We start from the raw sequence: 25,083 nt of genomic DNA, 5'->3' as shown, positions 1-25,083 counted from the left end.
ACAGCTGCTCCACCGGACACACACACACACACACACACACACACATTCCTACCTGATCTCCAGGCGCGACGCAGGAAAGCAAAGGCGAAGGAGAGCGCGGCTCTGGAGCCGACTCTGGCCAGACCTTCAACACCTTTACTGGCCGGACGGGGGCTGGAGACAGAGAGTGGTTAACAGGGTGTGTGTGTGTGTGTGTGTGTGTGTGTGTGTGTGTGTGTGTGTGTGTGTGTGTGTGTGTGTGTGTGTGTGTGTGTGTGATGTGTGTGTGTGTGTGTGTGTGTGTGCGTGTGTGTGTGTGTGCTGCAGGGGGTTTGGAACTCTTGCTGCCAGTCATAAATGTTCACAAACAGAAGCTCAATTCAGACGTCAGGTTTGTTTTTAGAAGTTTTAGAAACAGGAAGTCTTATTTTACAGGATATTCAACCTTTTTGTTTCTTTATAACATTTAATCCCCCTTTCAAACGAGGTTTGTTTAACGGTAATAAAGTAGTTCATAAATATGACATACGAGTCTACAGATGATTATAACCCCTCCCCTCTAGAGGATGTTGGTTTATTCCCTCCAGGTGAGAGGCCCTGGATCACCTGGCTCCCCTCTGGCCTCCATCTTGGCTCCCCATCTTGCTCCTCCATCTTGGCTCCCCTTACCTCTTGTTGTCGGCTGCGGGCAGCGGCGGGCTGGGCGGGCCCTTCCAGCGGACCTTGAACTTCTCCTCCATCATGCTGTGGCTGAGCGAGATGAGGTAGCGCTCCAGGATGACGAGGCGCTGCCGGAGGCGCCGGGCCGACAGCGTGCTCTTGGCCATCTGGGCCGAGAGCCTCTGCTGGTCGTCCACCAGGACCAGGAGGCAGTCCTTCAGCTCGGCCTCGTCTGAGCACACCGGAGAGAAAACACTTACAAATTAACCCGTGTGCGTTTTTTTATGGCGAGAAAGCAGAGAGTACTGTGCATTTTAGAAATATGTAATCTTTTTCTAAAAATCACAACGCGTTTTTAAAATCATACTTTGTGCTGCCGTTCATCTAGTCACATGACATCTATTGTTCATCTGGTCACATGACATCTATTGTTCTTCTGGTCACATGACATCTATTGTTCATCTGGTCACATGACATCTATTGTTCATCTTCTGGTCACATGACATCTAGTGTTCATCTGGTCACATGACATCATCTGGTCACATGACATCTATTGTTCATCTGGTCACATGACATCTATTGTTCATCTTCTGGTCACATGACATCTATTGTTCATCTGGTCACATGACATCTATTGTTCATCTGGTCACATGACATCTATTGTTCATCTGGTCACATGACATCTAGTGTTCATCTGGTCACATGACATCTATTGTTCATCTGGTCACATGACATCTAGTGTTCATCTGGTCACATGACATCTATTGTTCATCTGGTCACATGACATCTATTGTTCATCTGGTCACATGACATCTAGTGTTCATCTGGTCACATGACATCTATTGTTCATCTGGTCACATGACATCTATTGTTCATCTGGTCACATGACATCTATTGTTCATCTTCTGGTCACATGACATCTATTGTTCATCTTCTGGTCACATGACATCTATTGTTCATCTGGTCACATGACATCTATTGTTCATCTGGTCACATGACATCTATTGTTCATCTGGTCACATGACATCTATTGTTCATCTGGTCACATGACATCTAGTGTTCATCTTCTGGTCACATGACATCTATTGTTCATCTGGTCACATGACATCTATTGTTCATCTGGTCACATGACATCTATTGTTCATCTGGTCACATGACATCTATTGTTCATCTTCTGGTCACATGAAATCTATTGTTCATCTTCTGGGCACATGACATCTATTGTTCATCTGGTCACATGACATCTATTGTTCATCTGGTCACATGACATCTATTGTTCATCTTCTGGTCACATGAAATCTATTGTTCATCTTCTGGTCACATGACATCTATTGTTCATCTGGTCACATGACATCTATTGTTCATCTTCTGGTCACTGGTCACATGACATCTATTGTTCATCTGGTCACATGACATCATCTGGTCACATGACATCTATTGTTCATCTGGTCACATGACATCTATTGTTCATCTTCTGGTCACATGACATCTATTGTTCATCTGGTCACATGACATCTATTGTTCATCTGGTCACATGACATCTATTGTTCATCTGGTCACATGACATCTAGTGTTCATCTGGTCACATGACATCTATTGTTCATCTGGTCACATGACATCTAGTGTTCATCTGGTCACATGACATCTATTGTTCATCTGGTCACATGACATCTATTGTTCATCTGGTCACATGACATCTAGTGTTCATCTGGTCACATGACATCTATTGTTCATCTGGTCACATGACATCTATTGTTCATCTGGTCACATGACATCTATTGTTCATCTTCTGGTCACATGACATCTATTGTTCATCTTCTGGTCACATGACATCTATTGTTCATCTGGTCACATGACATCTATTGTTCATCTGGTCACATGACATCTATTGTTCATCTGGTCACATGACATCTATTGTTCATCTGGTCACATGACATCTAGTGTTCATCTTCTGGTCACATGACATCTATTGTTCATCTGGTCACATGACATCTATTGTTCATCTGGTCACATGACATCTATTGTTCATCTGGTCACATGACATCTATTGTTCATCTGGTCACATGACATCTATTGTTCATCTGGTCACATGACATCTATTGTTCATCTGGTCACATGACATCTATTGTTCATCTTCTGGTCACATGACATCTATTGTTCATCTGGTCACATGACATCTATTGTTCATCTGGTCACATGACATCTATTGTTCATCTTCTGGTCACATGAAATCTATTGTTCATCTTCTGGTCACATGAAATCTATTGTTCATCTTCTGGTCACATGACATCTATTGTTCATCTGGTCACATGACATCTATTGTTCATCTTCTGGTCACATGAAATCTATTGTTCATCTTCTGGTCACATGAAATCTATTGTTCATCTTCTGGTCACATGACATCTATTGTTCATCTGGTCACATGACATCTATTGTTCATCTGGTCACATGACATCTATTGTTCATCTGGTCACATGACATCTATTGTTCATCTGGTCACATGACATCTATTGTTCATCTGGTCACATGACATCTATTCTTCTGTCCATCCGGGGAGAGGGATCCTCCTCTGTTGCTCTCCTGAAGGGTTCTTCACTTTTTTCCCTGTCAAAGGTTATTTTTGGGGAGTTTTTCCTGATCCGATGTGAGGTCAAAGGTCAGGGATGTCGTATGTGTACAGATTGTAAAGCCCTCTGAGGGGAGGTTGTGATTAATAATAATAATAATAATAATAATAATCTGTGGTTATAATAATTCTCTTTTCTTTAAATATTTGATATTACTTGAGCCTTGAAGTATAATTAAAGTGTAATATAAATTAAAACTGTTGAAATCTTACACTAAGCTTTCAAAATACATTTCACTGCCCACGTTTTAACTTGTCAAAAACATAAAGCATTCTGACCTTTGACCTCACATCGGATCATCACAGCCTTTTGTTTTAATTTGATTCAAGACTGCGTGTGTGTGTGCGTAGCAGGAAAGATGAGATGATCTAAAATAGCGGCCCAGAACCCTCTTAAGCCGACTGGAGGTTGATGAGCAGTCAGCTGCTCGGTCGTCACCGCTCTGTATTCATTTACTCCGTTAGCCAATCGCTGAGAGGGAAGAGAACCACATGACCTCTCTTGGAAACATCCATCAAAGAAAACAAAGAGGCCACACACACACAGCAGCTGAGAGTTAAACCCAGTTTGGGCTGAACACGTCCCAGATATGAAAACCTGAAGAGGATCTGGGTCAGTTTGAGGGACGTCTATATTTAGAGTCTCTCCAGCTTGAAGTCACACCTGAGTCGTTCCACCAGCTCCTCACGTTTGGTTTTCCAGGTACAATCACAGTCAAAAGGAGTCTGAGATCGAACCGCTTCGGTTCCCCCATAGGCCGCCTCCTCCGAGACCAAAACCACCTGCAAGTCGACCAACACACCGAGTCCACTCAGACCTCTTGAGACGATTGGTGGGTTTCTTAATGCTGGAGGACTTATTTCAAAGAAGCTTGTGATTATGTTCAGTGTTAAAAATGCTCTGAGAGGCTGAACCAGTGTTTCATGAATGGAGTCTGGAGAGAGAACAGCTTCAGTTCCCCTCAGAGAAGATATTATAGATATAGACTTCATCAAACTGAGAGCTTCTTTTAGGAGGCTTCAGAACTTCACTCTGCTTCATCTGCTGCAGTGAAACTCTGGAGGAGAAGAAGCTCACAGAAACACTTCAGAACATCGGTACTGGCCTTTTAAGGAAGCTCACAGAAACACTTCAGAACATCGGTACTGGCCCTTTAAGGAAGCTCACAGAAACACTTCAGAACATCGGTACTGGCCCTTTAAGAGTCCGTGTAGCGATCCAGTCACATGTAAAATCAGACCAGTGGGATTTCCTGGTTCATGCAATAAGAAGAGACCAAGCGGCTGCTAGCGAAGCCTGCATTCACTATCAGTGGAGATATCCCCCCCCCCCCGGGCTTATCTCCCCCCACCATGACACCGTCCCACCCAGTCCGGCCAGTAAACAGTCCAGACCACTAAAAATAACTCCGACAGACCTGCACACAGCAGCAGGTCTGCCGGTGGGTATCACATTTAAATGTGTTGAAAGTCTGCGTGTCGATGACACTACATGGAAACAAGAGAGGTGATCACGAGACCATTGATGAGCCGAGGATCGAGTTTAAAGGGTTTACAACTTTGTTTACGGTCAACAATCATGAAGAATAGTGGATCCTTTTCTTAAGACCCTGGCTGCAGGTGGAGCCTCACCTGGCTGCCGGCCCCAGTCCCAGGTCTCAATGATGGCGTGGTGCACGCACGTCGACGTCTCCTCCTCCTCCTTCTTCTCTTTGTCGTTGGGCTCATCTTTCTTCTGCGCTCCAAAGCAGTCAGTGCAATCCTCTGAAAAGGACCAAAAGAAAGACACTCAGACGACGACCTTGGGCTCCATCGGCAAGGTCAGACACGACCACCTGAGGTAACACCAAACAGGTGTGTGTCACGTACCTGTGTGAGCCGACTCCTCTCCGGTGAAGGTGATCTCCTCATCTTTCACCATTTCATTCCACATCTCACACAGACCCTCTGGAGAGAAGGCCCTCTGATGGAGAGAGAAACAGACATGTGTTATACACGTGTTATAACACCAGCTCCGCTTCATTCAGTGTTGTACTGTCGTCTATAAATGTTCTCCTCCATTAGCATGCGTGTTAATAACCACCCTCCACCGGGTGTTAACCAGCGGCCTGCTTTAAGGATCGTTTGGGCTACGAGCTTTTGGTTTCTTCACCGTGAGCTCCAAGCAGGCGCCACAAAGACAGCGGCCATCTTTAGAACAAAACAGCTGCTTCTTCATCATCGTTCATGCTCTACCAAGAAGACAACTCTCACTCTCAGGGATCCGATGTCTTAAAATGTGAAAGACACATTCGCTCAGAGACGACACTGAACACTAAGAGGGCAACAACAACAACAACAACAACAACAACAATGCAACACCCGTTCTCAATTAGTCATTTGGGAGCAAGAACCAATTTCCAGTCCAGAGCAGACAGAATGTACGAGTACAGGTACAGGGGGTACGAGTACAGGTACAGGTACAGGTACAGGGGGTACAGGTACAGGGGGTACAGGTACAGGGGGTACGAGTACAGGTACAGGTACAGGTACGAGTACAGGTACAGGGGGTACAGGTACAGGGGGTACAGGTACAGGGGGTACCAGACGGGGGTTCCAGAGTGTTCTTCTCTAAATCTCATAATTATAACCAACATTGGTTTGTTTTCCCAACATGGATCCTTAAGAGGAAGAGCCTTTTCTCCTGACTGACGGTGATATTATGGGCTGCACCTCTTCCCACATGACAGGAGAAACAATCATCATCCGGGGAAGCGTCCTGAAACAGCTTGAAGGGATCAGACGCTGAATTGTGGAGGTTTATGATATTTAGTGTTCCCAACATGATGTATCTTAAAATCAGACTGACATTTTTAAATAAGCAGCAAAGAAACTGTTAAAAAAAGGTTCAAAGATATGAAGAATAAACTGCAAAACCTGTCATTATTTCCCACGTTCCCCTCCGTTATGAACACCAACCTGGAGGTCTATCTTCAGCCATTTGTCGTGAAATCTCAGCTGAGCGTCGAGGTTAAAAGACGGAGACGGCATCGTCTCCTCCTCTCCCGGCTGCAGACGCAGCCAACCTGCAGGCAGAGGGGTGGAAGGTGAACCATGACATCATGAACAGAGGGGTGGAAGGTGAACCATGACATCATGAACAGAGGGGTGGAAGGTGAACCATGACGTCATGACATCATGAACAGAGGGGTGGAAGGTGAACCATGACGTCATGACATCATGAACAGAGGGGTGGAAGGTGAACCATGACATCATGAACAGAGGGGTGGAAGGTGAACCATGACGTCATGACATCATGAACAGAGGGGTGGAAGGTGAACCATGATATCATGACGTCCTACACAACATGTAGCTACACCTACACGACCCTACATGAAGCTACACCTACACGACCCTACACCTACACGACCCTACATGAAGCTACACCTACACGACCCTACACCTAAATCCACCTACACAACCCTACACCTACATGACCCTACATGAAGCTACACCTACACGACCCTACACGAAGCTACACCTACACGACCCTACATGAAGCTACACCTACACGACCCTACACCTAAATCCACCTACACGACCCTACATCTACACGACCCTACATGAAGCTACACCTACACGACCCTACACCTAAATCCACCTTCACGACCCTACACCTACATGACCCTACATGTAGCTACACCTACACAACCCTACATGAAGCTACACCTACACAACCCTACATGTAGCTACACCTACACAACCCTACATGAAGCTACACCTACACAACCCTACATGTAGCTACACCTACACGACCCTACATGAAGCTACACCTACACAACCCTACATAAAGCTACACCTACACGACCCTACATGAAGCTACACCTACACGACCCTACACCTAAATCCACCTTCACGACCCTACACCTACATGACCCTACATGTAGCTACACCTACACAACCCTACATGTAGCTACACCTACACAACCCTACATGTAACTACACCTACACAACCCTACATGTAACTACACCTACACAACCCTACATGTAGCTACACCTACACAACCCTACATGTAACTACACCTACACAACCCTACACAACCCTACACCTAAATCCACCTTCACGACCCTACACCTACACAACCCTACATGTAACTACACCTACACAACCCTACATGTAACTACACAACCCTACATGTAACTACACCTACATGAAGCTACATCTACACGACCCTACATGTAGCTACACCTACACAACCCTACATGTAGCTACACAACCCTACATGTAGCTACACAACCCTACATGTAGCTACACCTACACAACCCTACATGTAGCTACACCTACACAACCCTACATGTAACTACACCTACACAACCCTACATGTAGCTACACCTACACAACCCTACATGTAGCTACACCTACACAACCCTACATGTAGCTACACCTACACAACCCTACATGTAGCTACACCTACACAACCCTACATGTAACTACACCTACACAACCCTACATGTAGCTACACCTACACAACCCTACATGTAGCTACACCTACAAGGAGACGATGCTAGCAAGGTCACGTAGAACCACATATAAGTCTCCATAAATGTGAAAACGGGTAACACACACACACGCGCGCGCATTGACACACAAGACACAACATAGTGACACACAGACACACAACACACTGACACAGACAAACACACACACACAGACACACATACAGATACATGTGCACAAAATACACGTGCACGTGCACGTGCGCACACACACACACACACACAGAGACGCATCACGTGACGTAACGTCTCCGTTAGCTGTGCGGCTAAAGCTAGCTAGCTAAAGCTACAGCAGCTACACCATCATTCAGGGAGGCAGAAGAAGCAGCAGCAGCATCCGGTGCAGGTGACACCGAAGGGAACGGGCCGTGGGCGACACGAGCACCCGAGTGCCAACATTCTAGAGAGGAGTGGATATTACCTGCGGGGTCTCTTCTGCGCGAGCCGTTCTCCTCGAGCTCTTCTCGTCCCTTCAGCTGCTCCGCTGCTTTAAAGAAACGCTCGTAATGGGGCTTGAGTGACAGCTCGCGGACATAAGCGCGAGGCGTGGATACGAGTTACGTAGACTGTCGCCGGGAGATGCGGTGCGCTTGATCTGCGTCACAGCGACGAGGGGACGGCAGCTGGGTTCATACCCGCCCGCTCGCACTACGCCGGGTGCTAAAAGATACGCTTCTTTGCGGATTTTGAGGCGGGACATCGGAGGGGCGGGGTTTGCCCTTCACAAGATGCAGAGGGACATATTTCATTTAGGTTAGATGTTTATTTAATTATAAAGTGATTTTATTCCACAAATGTTTTATTTAGATGCAGAGGGACATATTTCATATAGTTTTCTGTGTTTATTTAATTATAGGGTGTATTTATTTAGATGCAGAGGGACATATTTCATATAGTTTTATATGTTTACTTAATTATAGAGTGTATTTATTTAGATGCAGAGGTAGATATTTCATATAGTTTTAGATGTTTATTTAATTATAAAGTGATTTTATTCCACAAATGTTTTATTTAGATGCAGAGGTACATATTGCATATAGTTTTATATGTTTACTTAATTATAGAGTGTATTTATTTAGATGCAGAGGTAGATATTTCATATAGTTTTATATGTTTACTTAATTATAGAGTGTATTTATTTAGATGCAGAGGTAGATATTTCATATAGTTTTAGATGTGTATTTAATTATAAAGTGATTTTATTCCACAAATGTTTTATTTAGATGCAGAGGTAGATATTTCATATAGTTTTAGATGTGTATTTAATTATAAAGTGATTTTATTCCACAAATGTTTTATTTAGATGCGGAGGTACATATTTCATATAGTTTTATATATTTATTTAATTAATATATTTAAAGTGATTTAAAGTATTTAAATCTGAATTCTTAGACCTCATTTTCTTTTTATTCTTAATTCTGTGAATCTTTGTACATCCCTTAAAATATATTTTCCCATTCCTGTCTATCTTCGCTTTTAATAGTTTTTACATATTTCAATTATTATTTTAAATATATATGTTTAAAAAAAATATATATTTATATACTTTAATTATAATTATGTACATTCTATATTTATGCCAGTTTCGTTCAGTGACTTCATCTACCAAGGTGCATCCGGGTGCTCGGCGAAACGCGCATGCGCAGTGTCTCACTTCCCGGTCCAAACTACGAAACCGGACAGCGGACCTTTGGTCGGCTGCAGTTGGACTAAACTAAAGTAACGGCAGCGGGGGGGGGATGGCGGCTGAGGCGGAACCGAGCCGCGGTTCGTTTCCGGTTTCTGGGGTCGCGATAGCAGTGGTGTCAAGTTTCATCAACGGCTCGACTTTTGTGCTCCAGAAAAAAGGAATATTACGGTCACGCGACAGAGGTAGACACTTCCGGTTCCGGACAGATCATCTTTTATTGTGATGGTCTTATGTGTCCCATAAAAGTGTCCTCTGATTTTAACAAATGTCCCCAAACTGAAATCTGGTTATACATTATTATTACTATTATACTTTTTTAATTCGTATCCCTGTTGTTTATTTTATTTTGGGCTATTGTCTTTTATTTTGAAGTAATGCTTTGGTTTTCAAGTGTTAATCATTGGTTTAAAATTATTATTATTATTGTCATTATTATCGTTATTATTATTATTATTATTATTATTATTATTATTATTATTATTATTATTGTATTCTACTACTGACATTTGTTTTGGAGTAGTGCCTTAGTTTCTAAAAGTTAATCATTATTATTATGTATTTTGTCTGGCAAATATTTATGTGAAAGCTTTCTGCAAATAAAACATTTTTTTATTAATAAATAAAGTTGAGTTAATTAGACAGATATAAGCTCTATTTTATATATATATATATATATATATATATATAGGTAGAAGTGAAATCCACATGAATAACAACAGACTTGTCTTCCACAGGAGTTTCGTACCTCACAGATGTGGTTTGGTGGAGCGGCACCTTGTCCAGTGAGTATAGCGCCACCTATCCACCCTGGAGGATTTGACAGGTCGATTCATATTTAATAGCTGGACTGGATATATTTGTTTATTCATCTCATCAGTGATCGTTGGTCAAATTGGGAACTTCCTGGCCTACAACGTGGCCCCCGCTGTGATCGTGACCCCCCTGGGGGCCCTCGGGGTGTTGTTTGGGTGAGTCCTCCACATCCAGCTGGAGTCCTTCTTAAAGCTCCTCATCGGAGCCACCGGGTCGGGTTCTGGTGAAACCAGGTGACTTCATGCAGGTTCACCAGAACCTCCTTCAGCTCAGACTCCAGCAGAGACCAGTCCACTGTGGACAGACCCGGGTCGACAGTACCTCTTTAGTCCACAGGGGGCGCCAGAACCAGCACTAAGTTCAACGTATAACTTGAGATATCTGGTGTACATGTCGTCTAGAGCTTTTATGTAGGATGACATCACCCCATAATGAGGTGCTTTAATATGATTTGACCTGAACCCGCCTCGCTGCTCCTCTCTCTCTAACGGGCTTGCTGTGGTTCTGGTTCAGGGCCGTGCTGGCGTCCTGGATCCTGGGGGAGCATTTGACCCTGCAGGGGAAGCTGGGCTGTGCGCTGTGCTGCTGTGGCTCCGTGGTGCTCATCATTCACGCCCCTCGAGCCGAGGGGGTCGCGTCCCGGCTGGACTTTGAGGCCCGGCTGTCAGACCCAGGTGACCCAGTCCACTTCAGTCGGTTCACCTTGGTGTCCTTTGGATGTCATCTTCTTCTTTTTGTTTTAAATGAAGTGTTAACTGTTTCATCTCGTGCACTAATCACCACCACGCCGTTTCTGAGGATGAACACGATATAAAGTCCTTTCCTCCGCAGTGATGGTGGCGTACGGCGTGCTGGTGGTCCTGGTGCTGGTGGTCCTGGTCGTGTGGGTGGCTCCGGCTCACGGCTCCTCCAACGTCCTGGTCTACGTGGCCATATGTTCCCTTTCGGGCAGCTTCACCGTCCCCAGCAGCAGAGGCCTCGGCCTGGTGGCTCCGGACGTCTTCGGGGCGGCGGCGAGCGGCGGCGGCGGGGCGCTGCCCCTCTTCCTGGGGTTGCTGGCCACGCTGGCCGTCTGCGTCCTGGTCCAGTTCTTCTTCATCACCAAGGCCCTGCAGAGCTTCAGCTCCAACGCCTTCGAGGCCGTCTACTACGTGGCCTTCACGTGCAGCGCCACTCTCGCCTCGGCGCTGCTCTTCAGGGAGTGGGCGGAGCTGACCGTGGGCAGCGGCGCCGCCCTGCTGGGCGGTCTGACCACCGTGTGCGTCGGCGTGGTGCTGCTGCGCGTCTCCCAGGAGGCCTCCGTCACGGGGAGGAAGAAGAAGACCGAGTGATGAGGAGGAGACGAGTGATGAAGAGAAGTGATGAAGAGGAGTGAGTAGGAGGAGGCGAGTGATGAAGAGGAGGAGGAGTGATGAAGAAGAGGCCGCGCTGACTTTATCACAACAACGTTCATACGATCAAAGCGTTTCTAGAACAAGGGTTTTATTTATGTTTATCTTCATGTGTGTTTCATTTGTTTATCAAAGGGAAGAACACAAAACAGAATCACTGACATACAATAATAACAATAATAATAAAACCACAGCTCAATAAACACAAAGGAAGGTTTAAAGGTCAAAGCCTGATAAAACTAAACAATATATGAAACAATAACAAAACAATCAATACGAAAATAACTAAGAAATACAATTAATTAAAGAAAACAATTCACTAAAATGTAATAATATCCATATTGAAATAAAGCACTGAAGCGATCACATGAAGCCAGTTTTAAGAAGTGATTTAAAAGATTATAAAGAAAGAAAAGAAACGAGACAGAACAAAGTAAACAATGTATAAAACTATTATTGTTATTATAGTTGTAGATACTGAGGTGGTTATGTAAATATTTATAACTGATAAAGAAATGAGAAAGACTGAGCACATAAATAAAATAATGAAGTTAACAAGTTTCACTGAACATTTTTAGTTACTGTGTAACTCAAATATCAAAGATAATAAAACGTTTAATAACTTCATAAATAATCATAATTTTTTCTTGTCATTTATTTTAAAGAGAAGACTGAAGAGCGGTTCATATGTTTACATGTCGTCAATAACCAATAATAAGTTTGTGAGAGCTTTTAAAACGTAAACTTGTATTTAGATTCTGGATTATTTATCCACATTACAAACAGACTTCATACTGTTTGACCTTTGACCTTCAGATAAGAACTTTTATTAATCATGAAGAAAGTAAATTGATGGGAAACAACATACAAATAAAACACAACAGAGTATTAAATATAAAGTGTATCAAAGTAATACTAACACGCCCAATATAATAACCATAACAGTAGTAAATTAACTAATATAAAAAGGTAATATTGCACATTATATGGTTGGAAGAAAAGGGAAGAAAAAAATGAAAAAGTTAAAAATAAATATATATATATATATATATATATATATATACAAAATCAAATGTTTTATTAAAAATTAAACTTAAATTAAACATGCATCAATAAATAAATTAGTTTAATTTCCTACTAATGTTGGTTGTTCTGTATTTTATCATTAATATTATAATAATTAATACTTTTTTAACACAATGCTTTTGTGACGTAAAGTGTAGAATGACTCATAAAAATGTTAAACACTATAAAGAGTAGACTTGTCTTTACTTCCGGTTTGTTTCTTCCTCTGTGGTGCTGGACTTCAACCTGCAGGGCAGCGGCCACAGGTCCTCCGAGCAGAAGAAGAAGAAGCTCTCATTACACAGCAGCAGCAGCAGCAGCAGAAGAAGAAGAAGAAGAAGAAGCAGAGCTGCAATGGTTAGCCCCAGGACCCGGAAGTAGGCTAGCTGTGAGCTAACCTCTAGCTGCTAACACCTGTGTGGTCGTGAAGGAACCGGCCGCCACCTTTTGAACAGGTAAACCTCTGAACAGGTAAATACACTCCCGTTCTAGACTTCGATAAACCGGAAGTTAAACGTTATGACTGAGCTAGCCTGCTAAGCTAGCGTGGCTAACGAGGGACCCCCTCCGTTAAGCGCTGTTAAACTGATCCAGGAGCAGCGCGGAGGCCCCGCAGGGTCCACTGGGACGGAGTCCTGGTGCGGAACCGCCCGCTGAGTTCACTGGGAGTCTGCTGCTGGTTTAGTGGATGTTCCCAGCAGCGACCGAAGAATCCCACAATGTAGCTAAACGTTATAAACACGTTATAAATCAAGGTTTAACAGTTTAAACCAGCTCACGCGATGTTATGCACTTATACACGTTTTATTATCATTCAGTGGGTTTTATTCATTATATTTAAAATATAATCTTATTTTAGTTTTATTATCAAGTGGGTTTTATGCATAATAATTGTATCTAGATTTTAATTTAGTTATTAAATGGGTTTTATTCATTATATTATGTTATTGTCCATTAATGTTGTTGTGTCCCGGTTGCTATGTGTGTACTGTCAACATTAACCTGTCACACCCGTAATGTCTGAATATTATTGACTTAGCTGCCTGAGTGGCTGAAGGTTTTATTAAATGTATTAAACCCACGCAGAGGCTCATGCTCCAGAGGCTCATGCTCCAGTCTCTGAAACTCGGTCGTCCTCAATGTGCCGCTTTCCTCCATGAAACATGGCGTTCCTCTTGGTTCGGTCTGCTGAGGAAACGGTAGGTCGTCGCTGTGACGCCGAGAGAAACGATAAAGTTCCAGAGGATTGAAGATCTCTGTCCTCCCCTCAGGTGTCGGGTCAGAACTGCTCTGTTGGTCTTCACCGGCGCCACCCGGACCTCAACGACACGTCCGGCCTCGCTATGGGTCAGGACCGGGGCAAGTACGACTTCTACATCGGCCTGGGGCTGGCCGTGAGCTCCAGCATCTTCATCGGGGGCAGCTTCATCCTCAAGAAGAAGGGCCTCCTGCGGCTGGCCAGGAAGGGCTCCATGCGGGCAGGTGAGCCACACCTGAGCCGGCACGCCCTGCTGCTGTTGGGCAACACTGATAACACCTCACCTGTCAGGGCGGCTTTGTGTGTGACTGTGTGTGTGTGTCGTCTTTTAGTCTTTTATGCTTTTATTTTTAATGATTTATTTCCAAAAAATGCTGATAAAGAAAATGTTTAAAGTGGTGCTTTTGTGTGAAGTTTTATAGTTTAATTTATTTATTATTATGTTTTTGGGATTCAGTAAAAAAATCTAAATAATTTAATTTAAATTCATTTTCCAATTATAAATAATTAATTTTTTCGGAGATTAAATGTTGTTTAATTAAAGTTTAACATAATAAAACTCATTGAACTAAAGTTAAATAAAACACAAATATTTTATTTCTGTTACACTTTGAGGTTAAATGTTAAATAAAGACTGAACATGTTGTTCCATCTGGTTCTGTGTTTCAGGTCAGGGAGGCCACGCCTACCTCAAGGAGTGGTTATGGTGGGCGGGGCTACTGTCAAGTGAGTAGTGGAACCACTTGACATGTGAGAACCTAGAACCACCACGTCAGAGTCTAGGACCACCAGAGTCTAGAACCACCAGAGTCTAGAACCACCACGTCAGAGTCTAGGACCACCAGAGTCTAGAACCACCAGAGTCTAGAACCACCACGTCAGAGTCTAGGACCACCAGAGTCTAGAACCACCACGTCAGAGTCTAGGACCACCAGAGTCTAGAACCACCACAGAGTAGGACCACGTCAGAGAGTGTAGAACCACCACAGAGTAGGACCACGTCACAGAGTCTAGAACCACCAGAGTCTAGAACCACCACAGAGTAGGACCATGTCAGAGAGTCTAGAATCACATCAGAGTCTAGAGCCACGTCAGAGTCTAGGACCACTTTGAACCCAGTGTTGCGCAACACACTTGAACTTGAGACAGCATTTCAATGTTTACCCTCTTCCTCACTTCCACTTCCTCACTGCCTCTTCCTCACTTCCACTTCCTCACTGCCTCTTCCTCACTTCCACTTCCTCACTGCCTCTTCCTCACTTCCACTTCCTCTTCCTCACTGCCTCTTCCTCACTTCCACTTCCTCACTTCCACTTCCTCACTTCCACTTCCTCACTGCCTCTTCCTCACTTCCACTTCCTCACTTCCTCTTCCTCACTGCCTCTTCCTCTTCCTCACTGCCTCCTCTTCCTCACTGCCTCCTCTTCCTCACTGCCTCTTCCTCACTTCCTCTTCCTCACTGCCTCTTCCTCACTTTCTCTTCCTCACTGCCTCCTCTTCCTCACTGCCTCCTCTTCTCTTCTTCTTCCTCACTTCCTCTTCCTCACTGTCCCAACAGTGGGAGCTGGGGAAGCAGCCAACTTCGCAGCCTATGCCTTTGCTCCGGCGACCCTGGTGACCCCGCTGGGCGCCCTCAGCGTGCTGGTCAGGTACGGACCCTAACCCATTGACTCGTTGACCTGGGGTCAGATCAGACTCAATTATCACAAATGCACACAAAGATTCACAAATAAATTAAGATTTATATAAATGTAAAAGAAAAATGACAAATACATTTCTGTGTTATGAGACTCAACACAGATCTGTCGCCCTCATTTTCAACCAATCACATGAGCGTCATTCGTGCCATAGAGGGGCGTGGCTTATCTCTGTGGAAACAGTTATAACTTCCTCCATCCACCATGGAAGAAATAACCACTACTTCCGCTTTATTCTTGTTGTGGACATCCCATAAACGTCGGAACATCAAACGCCCTCGTGTTTGAGTTCATAACATTAATATCATATTTATACAGAACATCACCTGTTGGCTCGGTGACTTTCACCAAGAATTGTTCTGTGGATCTTTGTGTGTGCATTTGCGATTGTTGAGACTGAACTGACCCCATAGTCTGTTGGTAACCGTGACGACGCTTCCCTGCAGCGCCGTGCTGTCCTCGTACTTCCTGACGGAGCGTCTGAACCTGCACGGGAAGCTGGGCTGCGTGCTCAGCATCCTGGGCTCCACCACCATGGTGATCCACGCCCCCCAGGAGGAGGAGATCAGCAGCCTGGACCACATGGCCCAGAAGCTGGTGGACCCGGGTACGATTTTATATTTACATGTATTTATATTTATATGACAGTGGTGAAGCCACTGAAACTCAAAAGTGGTTTTACGTTTCCTTTTTAACGGATCTGTGAGCTATTGGTTGCAATGTTGGGCAATACTTTGATCCTTAAAGGGCCAGTACCGATGTTCTGAAGTGTTTCTATGATCTTCCTTAAAGGGCCAGTACCGATGTTCTGAAGTGTTTCTGTGAGCTTCCTTAAAGGGCCAGTACCGATGTTCTGAAGTGTTTCTGTGAGCTTCCTTAAAGGGCCAGTACCAATGTTCTGAAGTGTTTCTGTGAGCTTCTTCTCCTCCAGAGTTTCACTCCTAAAAGAAGCTGTTTGATGAAGTCTATATCTATAATATCTCCTAACACACTGACTATAAGTACCGAGCACAACCACACTTCATTCATATTTCATAATATAAACACCCCCTTCCCACCTCTTCCTCAGGGTTCTTCATCTTCGCCACCCTCGTGGTCATCGTGGCGCTCATCTTCATCTTCGTGGTGGGTCCCCGTCACGGCCAGACCAACATCCTGGTCTACATCACCATCTGCTCCGTGATCGGCGCCCTGTCGGTGTCCTGCGTGAAGGGGCTGGGCATCGCCATCAAGGAGGCGATCGCCGGCAAAAGCGTGGCCAGGAAGCCGCTGGCGTGGATCCTGCTGCTGGGCCTGGTGGCGTGCGTCAGCACGCAGATCAACTACCTGAACAAGGCGCTGGACATCTTCAACACCTCGCTGGTCACGCCCATCTACTACGTGTTCTTCACCACGTCCGTGCTCTCCTGCTCCGCCATCCTCTTCAAGGAGTGGGGCCACATGGGCGGCGACGACGTGATCGGCACGCTGAGCGGCTTCCTCACCATCATCGTGGGCATCTTCCTGCTGCACGCCTTCAAGGACGTGAGCGTGAGCCTGGCCTCGCTCGCCGTGGCCATGAGGAAGGACGAGCGGGGGGCGTCGCCCGCCGCCAACGGCACGGCGTCGCACTACGAGCTGCTGCTGCCGCACGGCGAGGAGCCCTTCGAGAGCGTGTCCCGGAGGAACGGGGCGGCCTCGTCGGACCACTGAGACTCTGTGGGGGGGCGGACCGCCCCGGACCACTGAGACTCTGTGGGGGGGGCGGACCGCCCCGGACCACTCAGACTCTGTGGGGGGGGGCGGACCGCCCCGGACCACTCAGACTCTGTGGGGGGGGGCGGACCGCCCGGACCACTCAGACTCTGTGGGGGGGCGGACCGCCCCGGACCACTCAGACTCTGTGGGGGGGCGGACCGCCCCGGACCACTCAGACTCTGTGGGGGGGGGGCGGACCGGTGGATTGTACTTAACCTTTTGATTTGCCTTACGTTCTCGGACCCGGTCCTCAGTCATTCCTCTGTAGCTGTATATATATATATGAGTTTTTTAACAGATGCGCATGCATCTCATGCACTGACTTACTTTCTATGAATCAAGATGATTTTAATATAAATATATTCTATACGAGGTCCTGCTGACAAAAGGACCGTCACTTTGATTTGGTTTTTTTCGTGATACTTGAAAGATTAAAAACAAACAAAAACTATTTGAGTTGGAAGTTGTTGTTTTTTTTTTGTTTTACATAAAAAGTTTTGGAGATGAACAACAGATTTGTTACATATTTATTGAATTAAAATGATTAAAACAAGGCACAGTGAATAAATGCGTATGAGCGTTGTTACTTTTAAAACGTTTAGCATGCGTTTCAACACCACCGCAAACCCTTAAATACATATCTGATAAAACTAATCTCTCCTCCCTACCTATAAAACAGAATAGTTCATCCAGAAAGGGGAAACATCTATATTCAATCTGATAAGGCACAAGTGAATACAAAAACATCATAATTCTGACAGGAATGTGGCCCGACTGGCTCCGTTACTGGTCCCAGACCCAGATGCATTGTGGGTCGTCGCCTCAGCTGCTGGCGAGCGACTGGTGGATCGGCGGCTGGAAGCAGCGCACGTGTTCCACCGGCAGGTTCTCCCCGTCGCCCGACTTCAGGTACTTGTTGAGGATGGAGAAGACCTCGTTGTTGATGATTTGGAATTTACGGATTCTGTCGACCATCTTCTTCAGAGGCTGGAAGGAGATACGAGAAGGTCAAAAACACATGTTGTTCTCCTGGTGTCCACTAGGGGCATCAATACTGTATTATAGAGATAACACATGTTGTTCTCCTGGTGTCCACTAGGGGCATCAATACTGTATTATAGAGATAACACATGTTGTTCTCCTGGTGTCCACTAGGGGCATCAATACTGTATTATGGAGATTATACATGTTGTTCTCCTGGTGTCCACTAGGGGCATTAATACTGTATTATAGAGATACCACATGTTGTTCTCCTGGTGTCCACTAGGGGCATCAATACTGTATTATAGAGATAACACATGTTGTTCTCCTGGTGTCCACTAGGGGCATCAATACTGTATTATAGAGATAACACATGTTGTTCTCCTGGTGTCCACTAGGGGCATCAATACTGTATTATGGAGATAATACATGTTATACTCCTGGTGTCCACTAGGGGCATCAATACTGTATTATAGAGACAATACATGTTGTTCTCCTGGTGTCCACTAGGGGCATCAATACTGTATTATAGAGATAATACATGTTATTCTCCTGGTGTCCACTAGGGGCATTAATACTGTATTATAGAGATAATACATGTTATTCTCCTGGTGTCCACTAGGGGCATCAATACTGTATTATAGAGATAATACATGTTGTTCTCCTGGTGTCCACTAGGGGCATTAATACTGTATTATAGAGACAATACATGTTATTCTCCTGGTGTCCACTAGGGGCATTAATACTGTATTATAGAGACAATACATGTTATTCTCCTGGTGTCCACTAGGGGCATCAATACTGTATTATAGAGATAATACATGTTATTCTCCTGGTGTCCACTAGGGGCATTAATACTGTATTATAGAGATAATACATGTTATTCTCCTGGTGTCCACTAGGGGCATCAATGCTGTATTATGGAGATAATACATGTTGTTCTCCTGGTGTCCACTAGGGGCATTAATACTGTATTATGGAGATAATACATGTTATTCTCCTGGTGTCCACTAGGGGCATCAATACTGTATTATAGAGATAATACATGTTGTTCTCCTGGTGTCCACTAGGGGCACAACTCACCACGCTCTTGATGACCTCGTCCTTGCCGTCGTGCTTCTGCACCTTCAGGAGGTGGTAGCTGAAGTCCAGGATGTCGAAGCGTCTGTGTTGACCCAGCAGGGCGATGATCATGCAGCCGGCCCAGTGGAGCCCGTCTCCGAAGCACTGCCTGTTGTTATGAGGGGATGAGGCTCTGAGTGAGGACGCTGTGTGTGTGTGTGTGTGTGTGTGTGTGTGTGTGTGTGTGTGTGTGTTTGTGTGTGTGTGTGTGTACTCACTCCACTGTGAACTCATGAGCTCCCACCGGGATGCAGTACACAAACTGCATGGCGCTCCAGAGACGGTGGAACTCCACGCACTCGTCCACGTGCATCACGCCGTTGCTAGGCAGCGGGCCGCGCCAGATGGGGTCGTCCAGGAAGCCACGCACACGCGTGAGGATGACCTCGAACATGGAGAGGCCGCAGCACAGCCTCTCTTTGGTCAGGAGGTCGCCCTCACGAGCAATGGCTATTTGCTGAAAGAGAAGGAGGCAGGTTGTATAGAAGTCTATGCTTCATGTGTTAAAGCTGCATTCTCTCTCCTGACCACCAGGGGGCGACTCCTCTGGTTGTATAGAAGTCTATGCTGCATGTGTTAAAGCTGCATTCTCTCTCCTGACCACCAGGGGGCGACTCCTCTGGTTGTATAGAAGTCTATGCTTCATGTGTTAAAGCTGCAATCTCTCTACTGACCACCAGGGGGCGACTCCTCTGGTTGTATAGAAGTCTATGCTTCATGTGTTAAAGCTGCATTCTCTCTCCTGACCACCAGGGGGCGACTCCTCTGGTTGTATAGAAGTCTATTCTTCATGTGTTAAAGCTGCATTCTCTCTCCTGACCACCAGGGGGCGACTCCTCTGGTTGTATAGAAGTCTATGCTTCACGTGTTAAAGCTGCATTCTCTCTCCTGACCACCAGGGGGTGACTCCTCTGGTTGTATAGAAGTCTATGCTTCATGTGTTAAAGCTGCATTCTCTCTACTGACCACCAGGGGGTGACTCCTCTGGTTGTATAGAAGTCTATGCTTCACGTGTTAAAACTGCATTCTCTCTCCTGACCACCATGGGGTGACTCCTCTGGTTGTATAGAAGTCTATGCTTCATGTGTTAAAGCTGCATTCTCTCTACTGACCACCAGGGGGCGACTCCTCTGGTTGTATAGAAGTCTATGTTTCATGTGTTAAAGCTGCATTCTCTAGTGACCACCAGGGGGCGACTCCTCTGGTTGTATAGAAGTCTATGCTTCATGTGTTAAAGCTGCATTCTCTCTACTGACCACCAGGGGGCGACTCCTCTGGTTGTATAGAAGTCTATGTTTCATGTGTTAAAGCTGCATTCTCTAGTGACCACCAGGGGGCGACTCCTCTGGTTGTATAGAAGTCTGTGTTTTTTTGTTACTCAAATGAACCCTGACAGACTTTAAGGGAACTCTTCCTCAACATTACTTTAGTCTGAACCAATCAGAACATTGTCGATGAAGATGAAGATGGTTCCTTGGTACCTGTGGGGTTCCCAGACGTTCTATCAGTGGAACCAGGTGCAGGGCCGTGTATTTGGACTCCAGGCGCTTCATCTTGGCGTCCAGTCGTTCCCCCTCTGCACACAGAGAGGAGGCAGCTGAGTTATTATTATTATTATCAACATTCTTAATACCGTCTCTCTGTTGCTCCATAACGTCATCATATAAACCTGTGTTCATATCTCTGAGTTACTCTCGGCTCATCTTGCTCGCCCCCTGGTGGTTTGGGGGGTAATGCAGCCTGAGTGAGGGCGTTTTCAGTTGGTTGTAATCTGTAACTTCACCACTAGATGTCACTAAACCCTGCTCATCATCATCTTGTGTTCTTTTCATCTCAGGACGCCGTAGAAACAACCGGCAGCTGAAGCAGACGTTCACTCGCTCACCTTTCACGTGGACTCTCGGCAGGATGTTCTGGAACGGAGCTGCATGCAGCAAGTCACACACTTCCTCCTGCGACTGAGGGGAGGCAGGTGTGAATGAATGGATGAATGAATGGAGGAATAAACTAATGAATTAATAGATGAATAAACTGATGAATGGATGAATACATGAATAAACTATTTAATGAATGAATAGATGAATAAACTAATGAATAAATGAATGGATGAATAAACTAATGAATAAACTAATGAATGGATGAATAAACTAATGAATAAATGAATACACTAATAAATAGATGAATGAATGGATGAATACACCAATGAATGAATAGATGAATGGATGAATACACCAATGAATGAATAGATGAATGGATGAATACACTAATGAATGAATGGGTGAATAGAACACTCTGGTGGGCGTGGCCTACCAGACTCTGCTCGCTCAGCAGACAGAACAACATGGCGTTGCCGACCTCCCGGAGGTTCTGGAAGCAGACCGTCTTGAGCTCAGCGTACTCCACGATGTCCTTCAGCTGGTGGTGGAAGAACTCCAGGATGCCTGCAAACAAACATGCCTTGTTTGTTTGTTGTCGTCAACAAACAAACAAACAAGCTCCTGGAAGAGCCGAGAGACGAGCTAATGACGCTAACGTTAGCTCAGCTTGTTTCTCTGATGACTAAAATCCTATAAATATAAAGTTCTTTGAGGTAAACAAGGCTCCCGGGACCAGGACCAGGACCAGGACCTCACCTGGGGAGCCGTACTCGTGGCGAGGGAGTCTGCAGATCTTGGGCATCACCTCCATCAGGGTCTTCACATACTGCATGATGGTTCCCTGGAGCTGCAGGAGAGACGGAGAGCAATGAGCAGCTTCACAGTTCATCATCAACAACAACAACAACAAGAGTTAAGGGGTCAACCAAGATCTCCTCCCCCCACTCACCAGGCTCTTGACCACCTTCAGCAGCTCCTCCATCACCACGGCGATGCCCTGGTAACCCAGCAGCCGGCACATGACCTTGATGTGGGGGGGGCCCACGAAGTTCCTGTAGGTGCTGAATATGCTGCTGTACGCCAGGTTCAAGGTCTGTGGGAGAGCGGAGAGACGATGACGTCATCATCCACTCACATCAACTAAACATTTCTCAGGTCAGGATTCTCCACGTCGTCACAGAGTCTTTGAACACATCATTTAACAAATGGATCAAGTTACAAACATTTATGTCTGCTGTTTCCTAAATTATCAATTTATTTTATCATGTTGATCACAATTTATTATTAGTATTATTATTATAACAAGCTCTCTATAAATATAATGTATTATTATTTTAACAAGCTCTTTATAAACATAATGCATTATTATTATAGTAATATAATCTATTATTATAATAAACAGTTAATTATTTTAACAACAAGCGGCCTGATGGATTGTGAGACATCTTGTGTGCAATCAAATAATAAAATAATAAAATAAATAAAAGGTTTTATCCTGAGGGCGGCAGCAGAGAGAAGAGTTTTTAAGTGTACTGGTGAACACATGAGCTCAGTGGGAACACTGGTACCAGTGGAACGGACACCGAAACCCTTTTCTGATAAGCTTTTATATATTTCTACCTGCTGTATTTGTATTTTTAGTCTTAGTATTTATTTACATATACTTATTTATTTACATATTTCTATGTATTTATTTGCATATTAGTAGTTGCTTCTGAATTAATTAATTTGCATATTATTATTTATTTTTAAAATGTATTTATTTACATATTTATTGTCTTAAATTATGTATTATTTATTTTTATAGTAATGACTCATTCTACACAACGCCCTCTTTTCTATTTCAGCTCCCTCGCTGCTCTAATCCAGCTACACTCCCCCAAGTGAGGCACACCAGTCTGGTCCCAGAGGCAGAACCAGTCTGGTCCCAGAGACAGAACCAGTCTGGTCCCAGAGGCAGAACCAGCACCAGTCTGGTCCCAGAGGCAGAACCAGTCTGGTCCCAGAGGCAGAACCAGCACCAGTCTGGTCCCAGAGGCAGAACCAGTCTGGTCCCAGAGACAGAACCAGTCTGGTCCCAGAGGCAGAACCAGTCTGGTCCCAGAGGCAGAACCAGTCTGGTCCCAGAGGCAGAACCAGTCTGGTCCCAGAGACAGAACCAATCTGGTCCCAGAGACAGAACCAGTCTGGTCCCAGAGACAGAACCAGTCTGGTCCCAGAGACAGAACCAGTCTGGTCCCAGAGGCAGAACCAGCACCAGTCTGGTCCCAGAGGCAGAACCAGTCTGGTCCCAGAGGCAGAACCAGCACCAGTCTGGTCCCAGAGGCAGAACCAGTCTGGTCCCACACTGTGTTTCTCTGGTAAGTTTTGCTTTGAACGGATGATCAATAATTATTCTCTTCATAAAATTGCTCGTTACCAAATCGGATCGTTTGTTAAAAGATGTAATTTATTAGTGGAAAGATGGATTACTTCCTAATCATAAATATTGTGATATTATCTAAGTGTAAAAAAGTTAGGTTTTGTATTTATTTTCTTAGAAATGCCCTTTTTAAAATACTGCGTTCTTTGAATGTTTCCTTGTTGAACGTTAGTTCAGTTTTAATAGAATTAATTTGGTTACATGTGAATCATAACAAGGGGCGGTGACTCAGCAGGTGAAGGGTGAGCAGCACCCTCAGCAGGTGAAGGGTGAGCAGCACCCTCAGCAGGTGAAGGGTGAGCAGCACCCTCAGCAGGTGAGGGGTGAGCAGCACCCACAGCAGGTGAAGGGTGAGCAGCACCCTCAGCAGGTGAAGGGTGAGCAGCACCCACAGCAGGTGAAGGGTGAGCAGCACCCTCAGCAGGTGAGGGGTGAGCAGCACCCTCAGCAGGTGAGGGGTGAGCAGCACCCACAGCAGGTGAAGGGTGAGCAGCACCCTCAGCAGGTGAAGGGTGAGCAGCACCCACAGCAGGTGAAGGGTGAGCAGCACCCACAGCAGGTGAAGGTGAGCAGCAGGTGAGGGGTGAGCAGCACCCTCAGCAGGTGAAGGGTGAGCAGCACCCTCAGCAGGTGAAGGGTGAGCCTCTGCATGACGTCACGATGCTGAACATCTGTGCGGCCGCTTCATCTCCTGACTCAGATAATCCTCGGTGCTGATTATCCGCTCATATTGTTCTTCTCTTGTGTGACGGGCGGCCATGACACCATGCAGGGCCACACGGAGGAGTCAAACATCGCGGTACCGTTACCCGGAACATACGATAGTATCGTACTGATCGGAGTGTAATGATCGTAACATACGATAGTATCGTACTGATCGGGGTGTAATGATCGTAACATACGATAGTATCGTACTGATCGGAGTGTAATGATCGTAACATACGATAGTATCGTACTGATCGGGGTGTAATGATCGTAACATACGATAGTATCGTACTGATCGGGGTGTAATGATCGTAACATACGATAGTATCGTACTGATCGGGGTGTAATGATCGTAACATACGATAATATCGTACTGATCGGGGTGTAATGATCGTAACATACGATAGTATCGTACTGATCGGGGTGTAATGATCGTAACATACGATAGTATCGTACTGATCGGGGTGTAATGATCGTAACATACGATAGTATCGTACTGATCGGAGTGTAATGATCGTAACATA

General features: G+C 45.1%; 4 protein-coding genes across 13 annotated transcripts in view; 2 read left to right on the top strand and 2 right to left on the bottom strand.

Annotated features, from left to right (window-relative positions):
- herc2 (HECT and RLD domain containing E3 ubiquitin protein ligase 2) overlaps window positions 1-8,453 on the bottom strand; it is a 59,653-nt gene extending 51,200 nt beyond the window's left edge. For 3 of the 4 annotated variants that reach the window (XM_034531440.1, XM_034531443.1, XM_034531444.1), the window contains exons 1-6: window positions 8,223-8,453; window positions 6,224-6,330; window positions 5,135-5,228; window positions 4,898-5,029; window positions 649-871; window positions 53-153 (exon numbers count right to left, since the gene is read on the bottom strand). In XM_034531440.1, the coding sequence (XP_034387331.1) occupies window positions 53-153; window positions 649-871; window positions 4,898-5,029; window positions 5,135-5,228; window positions 6,224-6,295 (622 nt within the window). In that variant the 5' untranslated portion in view covers window positions 6,296-6,330; window positions 8,223-8,453. Of the gene's footprint in view, window positions 1-52; window positions 154-648; window positions 872-4,897; window positions 5,030-5,134; window positions 5,229-6,223; window positions 6,334-7,789; window positions 7,957-8,222 lie in introns of those variants that run through there. The other variant, XM_034531441.1, reaches the window with a different exon arrangement.
- Window positions 8,454-9,455: 1,002 nt separating this feature from the next.
- nipa1 (NIPA magnesium transporter 1) lies at window positions 9,456-12,330 on the top strand. Its single transcript, XM_034531723.1, has 5 exons — window positions 9,456-9,673; window positions 10,226-10,273; window positions 10,369-10,459; window positions 10,818-10,978; window positions 11,136-12,330. The coding sequence occupies exons 1-5, from the start codon at window positions 9,541-9,543 to the stop codon at window positions 11,633-11,635; spliced, it is 933 nt and encodes a 310-aa protein (XP_034387614.1). The 5' UTR covers window positions 9,456-9,540; the 3' UTR covers window positions 11,636-12,330.
- A 673-nt stretch (window positions 12,331-13,003) lies between these two features.
- Window positions 13,004-18,016, top strand: nipa2 (NIPA magnesium transporter 2). Of its 4 annotated transcripts, none has more exons than XM_034531624.1 (7): window positions 13,004-13,215; window positions 13,847-13,959; window positions 14,032-14,242; window positions 14,688-14,744; window positions 15,577-15,667; window positions 16,162-16,322; window positions 16,785-17,915. In XM_034531624.1, exons 2-7 carry the CDS (start codon window positions 13,924-13,926, stop codon window positions 17,405-17,407), a joined length of 1,179 nt encoding a protein of 392 aa, XP_034387515.1. In that variant the 5' UTR covers window positions 13,004-13,215; window positions 13,847-13,923; the 3' UTR covers window positions 17,408-17,915. The 4 variants fall into 4 exon arrangements, with proteins under 4 accessions (XP_034387515.1, XP_034387514.1, XP_034387518.1 ...); XM_034531623.1 differs by having other exon boundaries at window positions 13,004-13,231; XM_034531627.1 differs by lacking the exon at window positions 13,847-13,959 and having other exon boundaries at window positions 13,005-13,215; window positions 16,785-18,016.
- cyfip1 (cytoplasmic FMR1 interacting protein 1) overlaps window positions 17,962-25,083 on the bottom strand; it is a 31,564-nt gene continuing 24,442 nt past the window's right edge. For 3 of the 4 annotated variants that reach the window (XM_034531622.1, XM_034531620.1, XM_034531621.1), the window contains exons 24-31: window positions 22,382-22,525; window positions 22,189-22,279; window positions 21,866-21,996; window positions 21,441-21,513; window positions 21,037-21,131; window positions 19,774-20,012; window positions 19,517-19,664; window positions 17,966-18,439 (exon numbers count right to left, since the gene is read on the bottom strand). In XM_034531622.1, coding sequence (XP_034387513.1) covers window positions 18,275-18,439; window positions 19,517-19,664; window positions 19,774-20,012; window positions 21,037-21,131; window positions 21,441-21,513; window positions 21,866-21,996; window positions 22,189-22,279; window positions 22,382-22,525 — 1,086 coding nt within the window. In that variant the 3' untranslated portion in view covers window positions 17,966-18,274. Of the gene's footprint in view, window positions 18,440-19,516; window positions 19,665-19,773; window positions 20,013-21,036; window positions 21,132-21,440; window positions 21,514-21,865; window positions 21,997-22,188; window positions 22,280-22,381; window positions 22,526-25,083 lie in introns of all 4 variants that reach the window. The other variant, XM_034531619.1, reaches the window with a different exon arrangement.

The sequence above is a fragment of the Cyclopterus lumpus genome, chromosome 4 (genome assembly GCF_009769545.1).
Source record: "Cyclopterus lumpus isolate fCycLum1 chromosome 4, fCycLum1.pri, whole genome shotgun sequence".
Classification (NCBI taxonomy): Eukaryota; Metazoa; Chordata; class Actinopteri; order Perciformes; family Cyclopteridae; genus Cyclopterus; species Cyclopterus lumpus.
Note: the sequence above shows the minus strand (reverse complement) of the source record. Positions and strands in the feature narration are given on the sequence as shown.

Excerpts from the sequence above, each read along its gene's own strand:
- nipa1 (XM_034531723.1), top strand. The coding sequence starts at position 9,541 with ATGGCGGCTGAGGCGGAACCGAGCCGCGGTTCGTTTCCGGTTTCTGGG. Across the intron at positions 9,674-10,225 it reads ATTACGGTCACGCGACAGAG|GAGTTTCGTACCTCACAGAT; the intron begins GTAGACACTTCC and ends TGTCTTCCACAG. Across the intron at positions 10,979-11,135 it reads GGCCCGGCTGTCAGACCCAG|TGATGGTGGCGTACGGCGTG; the intron begins GTGACCCAGTCC and ends TTTCCTCCGCAG.
- nipa2 (XM_034531624.1), top strand. The coding sequence starts at position 13,924 with ATGGCGTTCCTCTTGGTTCGGTCTGCTGAGGAAACG. Across the intron at positions 14,243-14,687 it reads GAAGGGCTCCATGCGGGCAG|GTCAGGGAGGCCACGCCTAC; the intron begins GTGAGCCACACC and ends TCTGTGTTTCAG. Across the intron at positions 16,323-16,784 it reads CCAGAAGCTGGTGGACCCGG|GGTTCTTCATCTTCGCCACC; the intron begins GTACGATTTTAT and ends CCTCTTCCTCAG.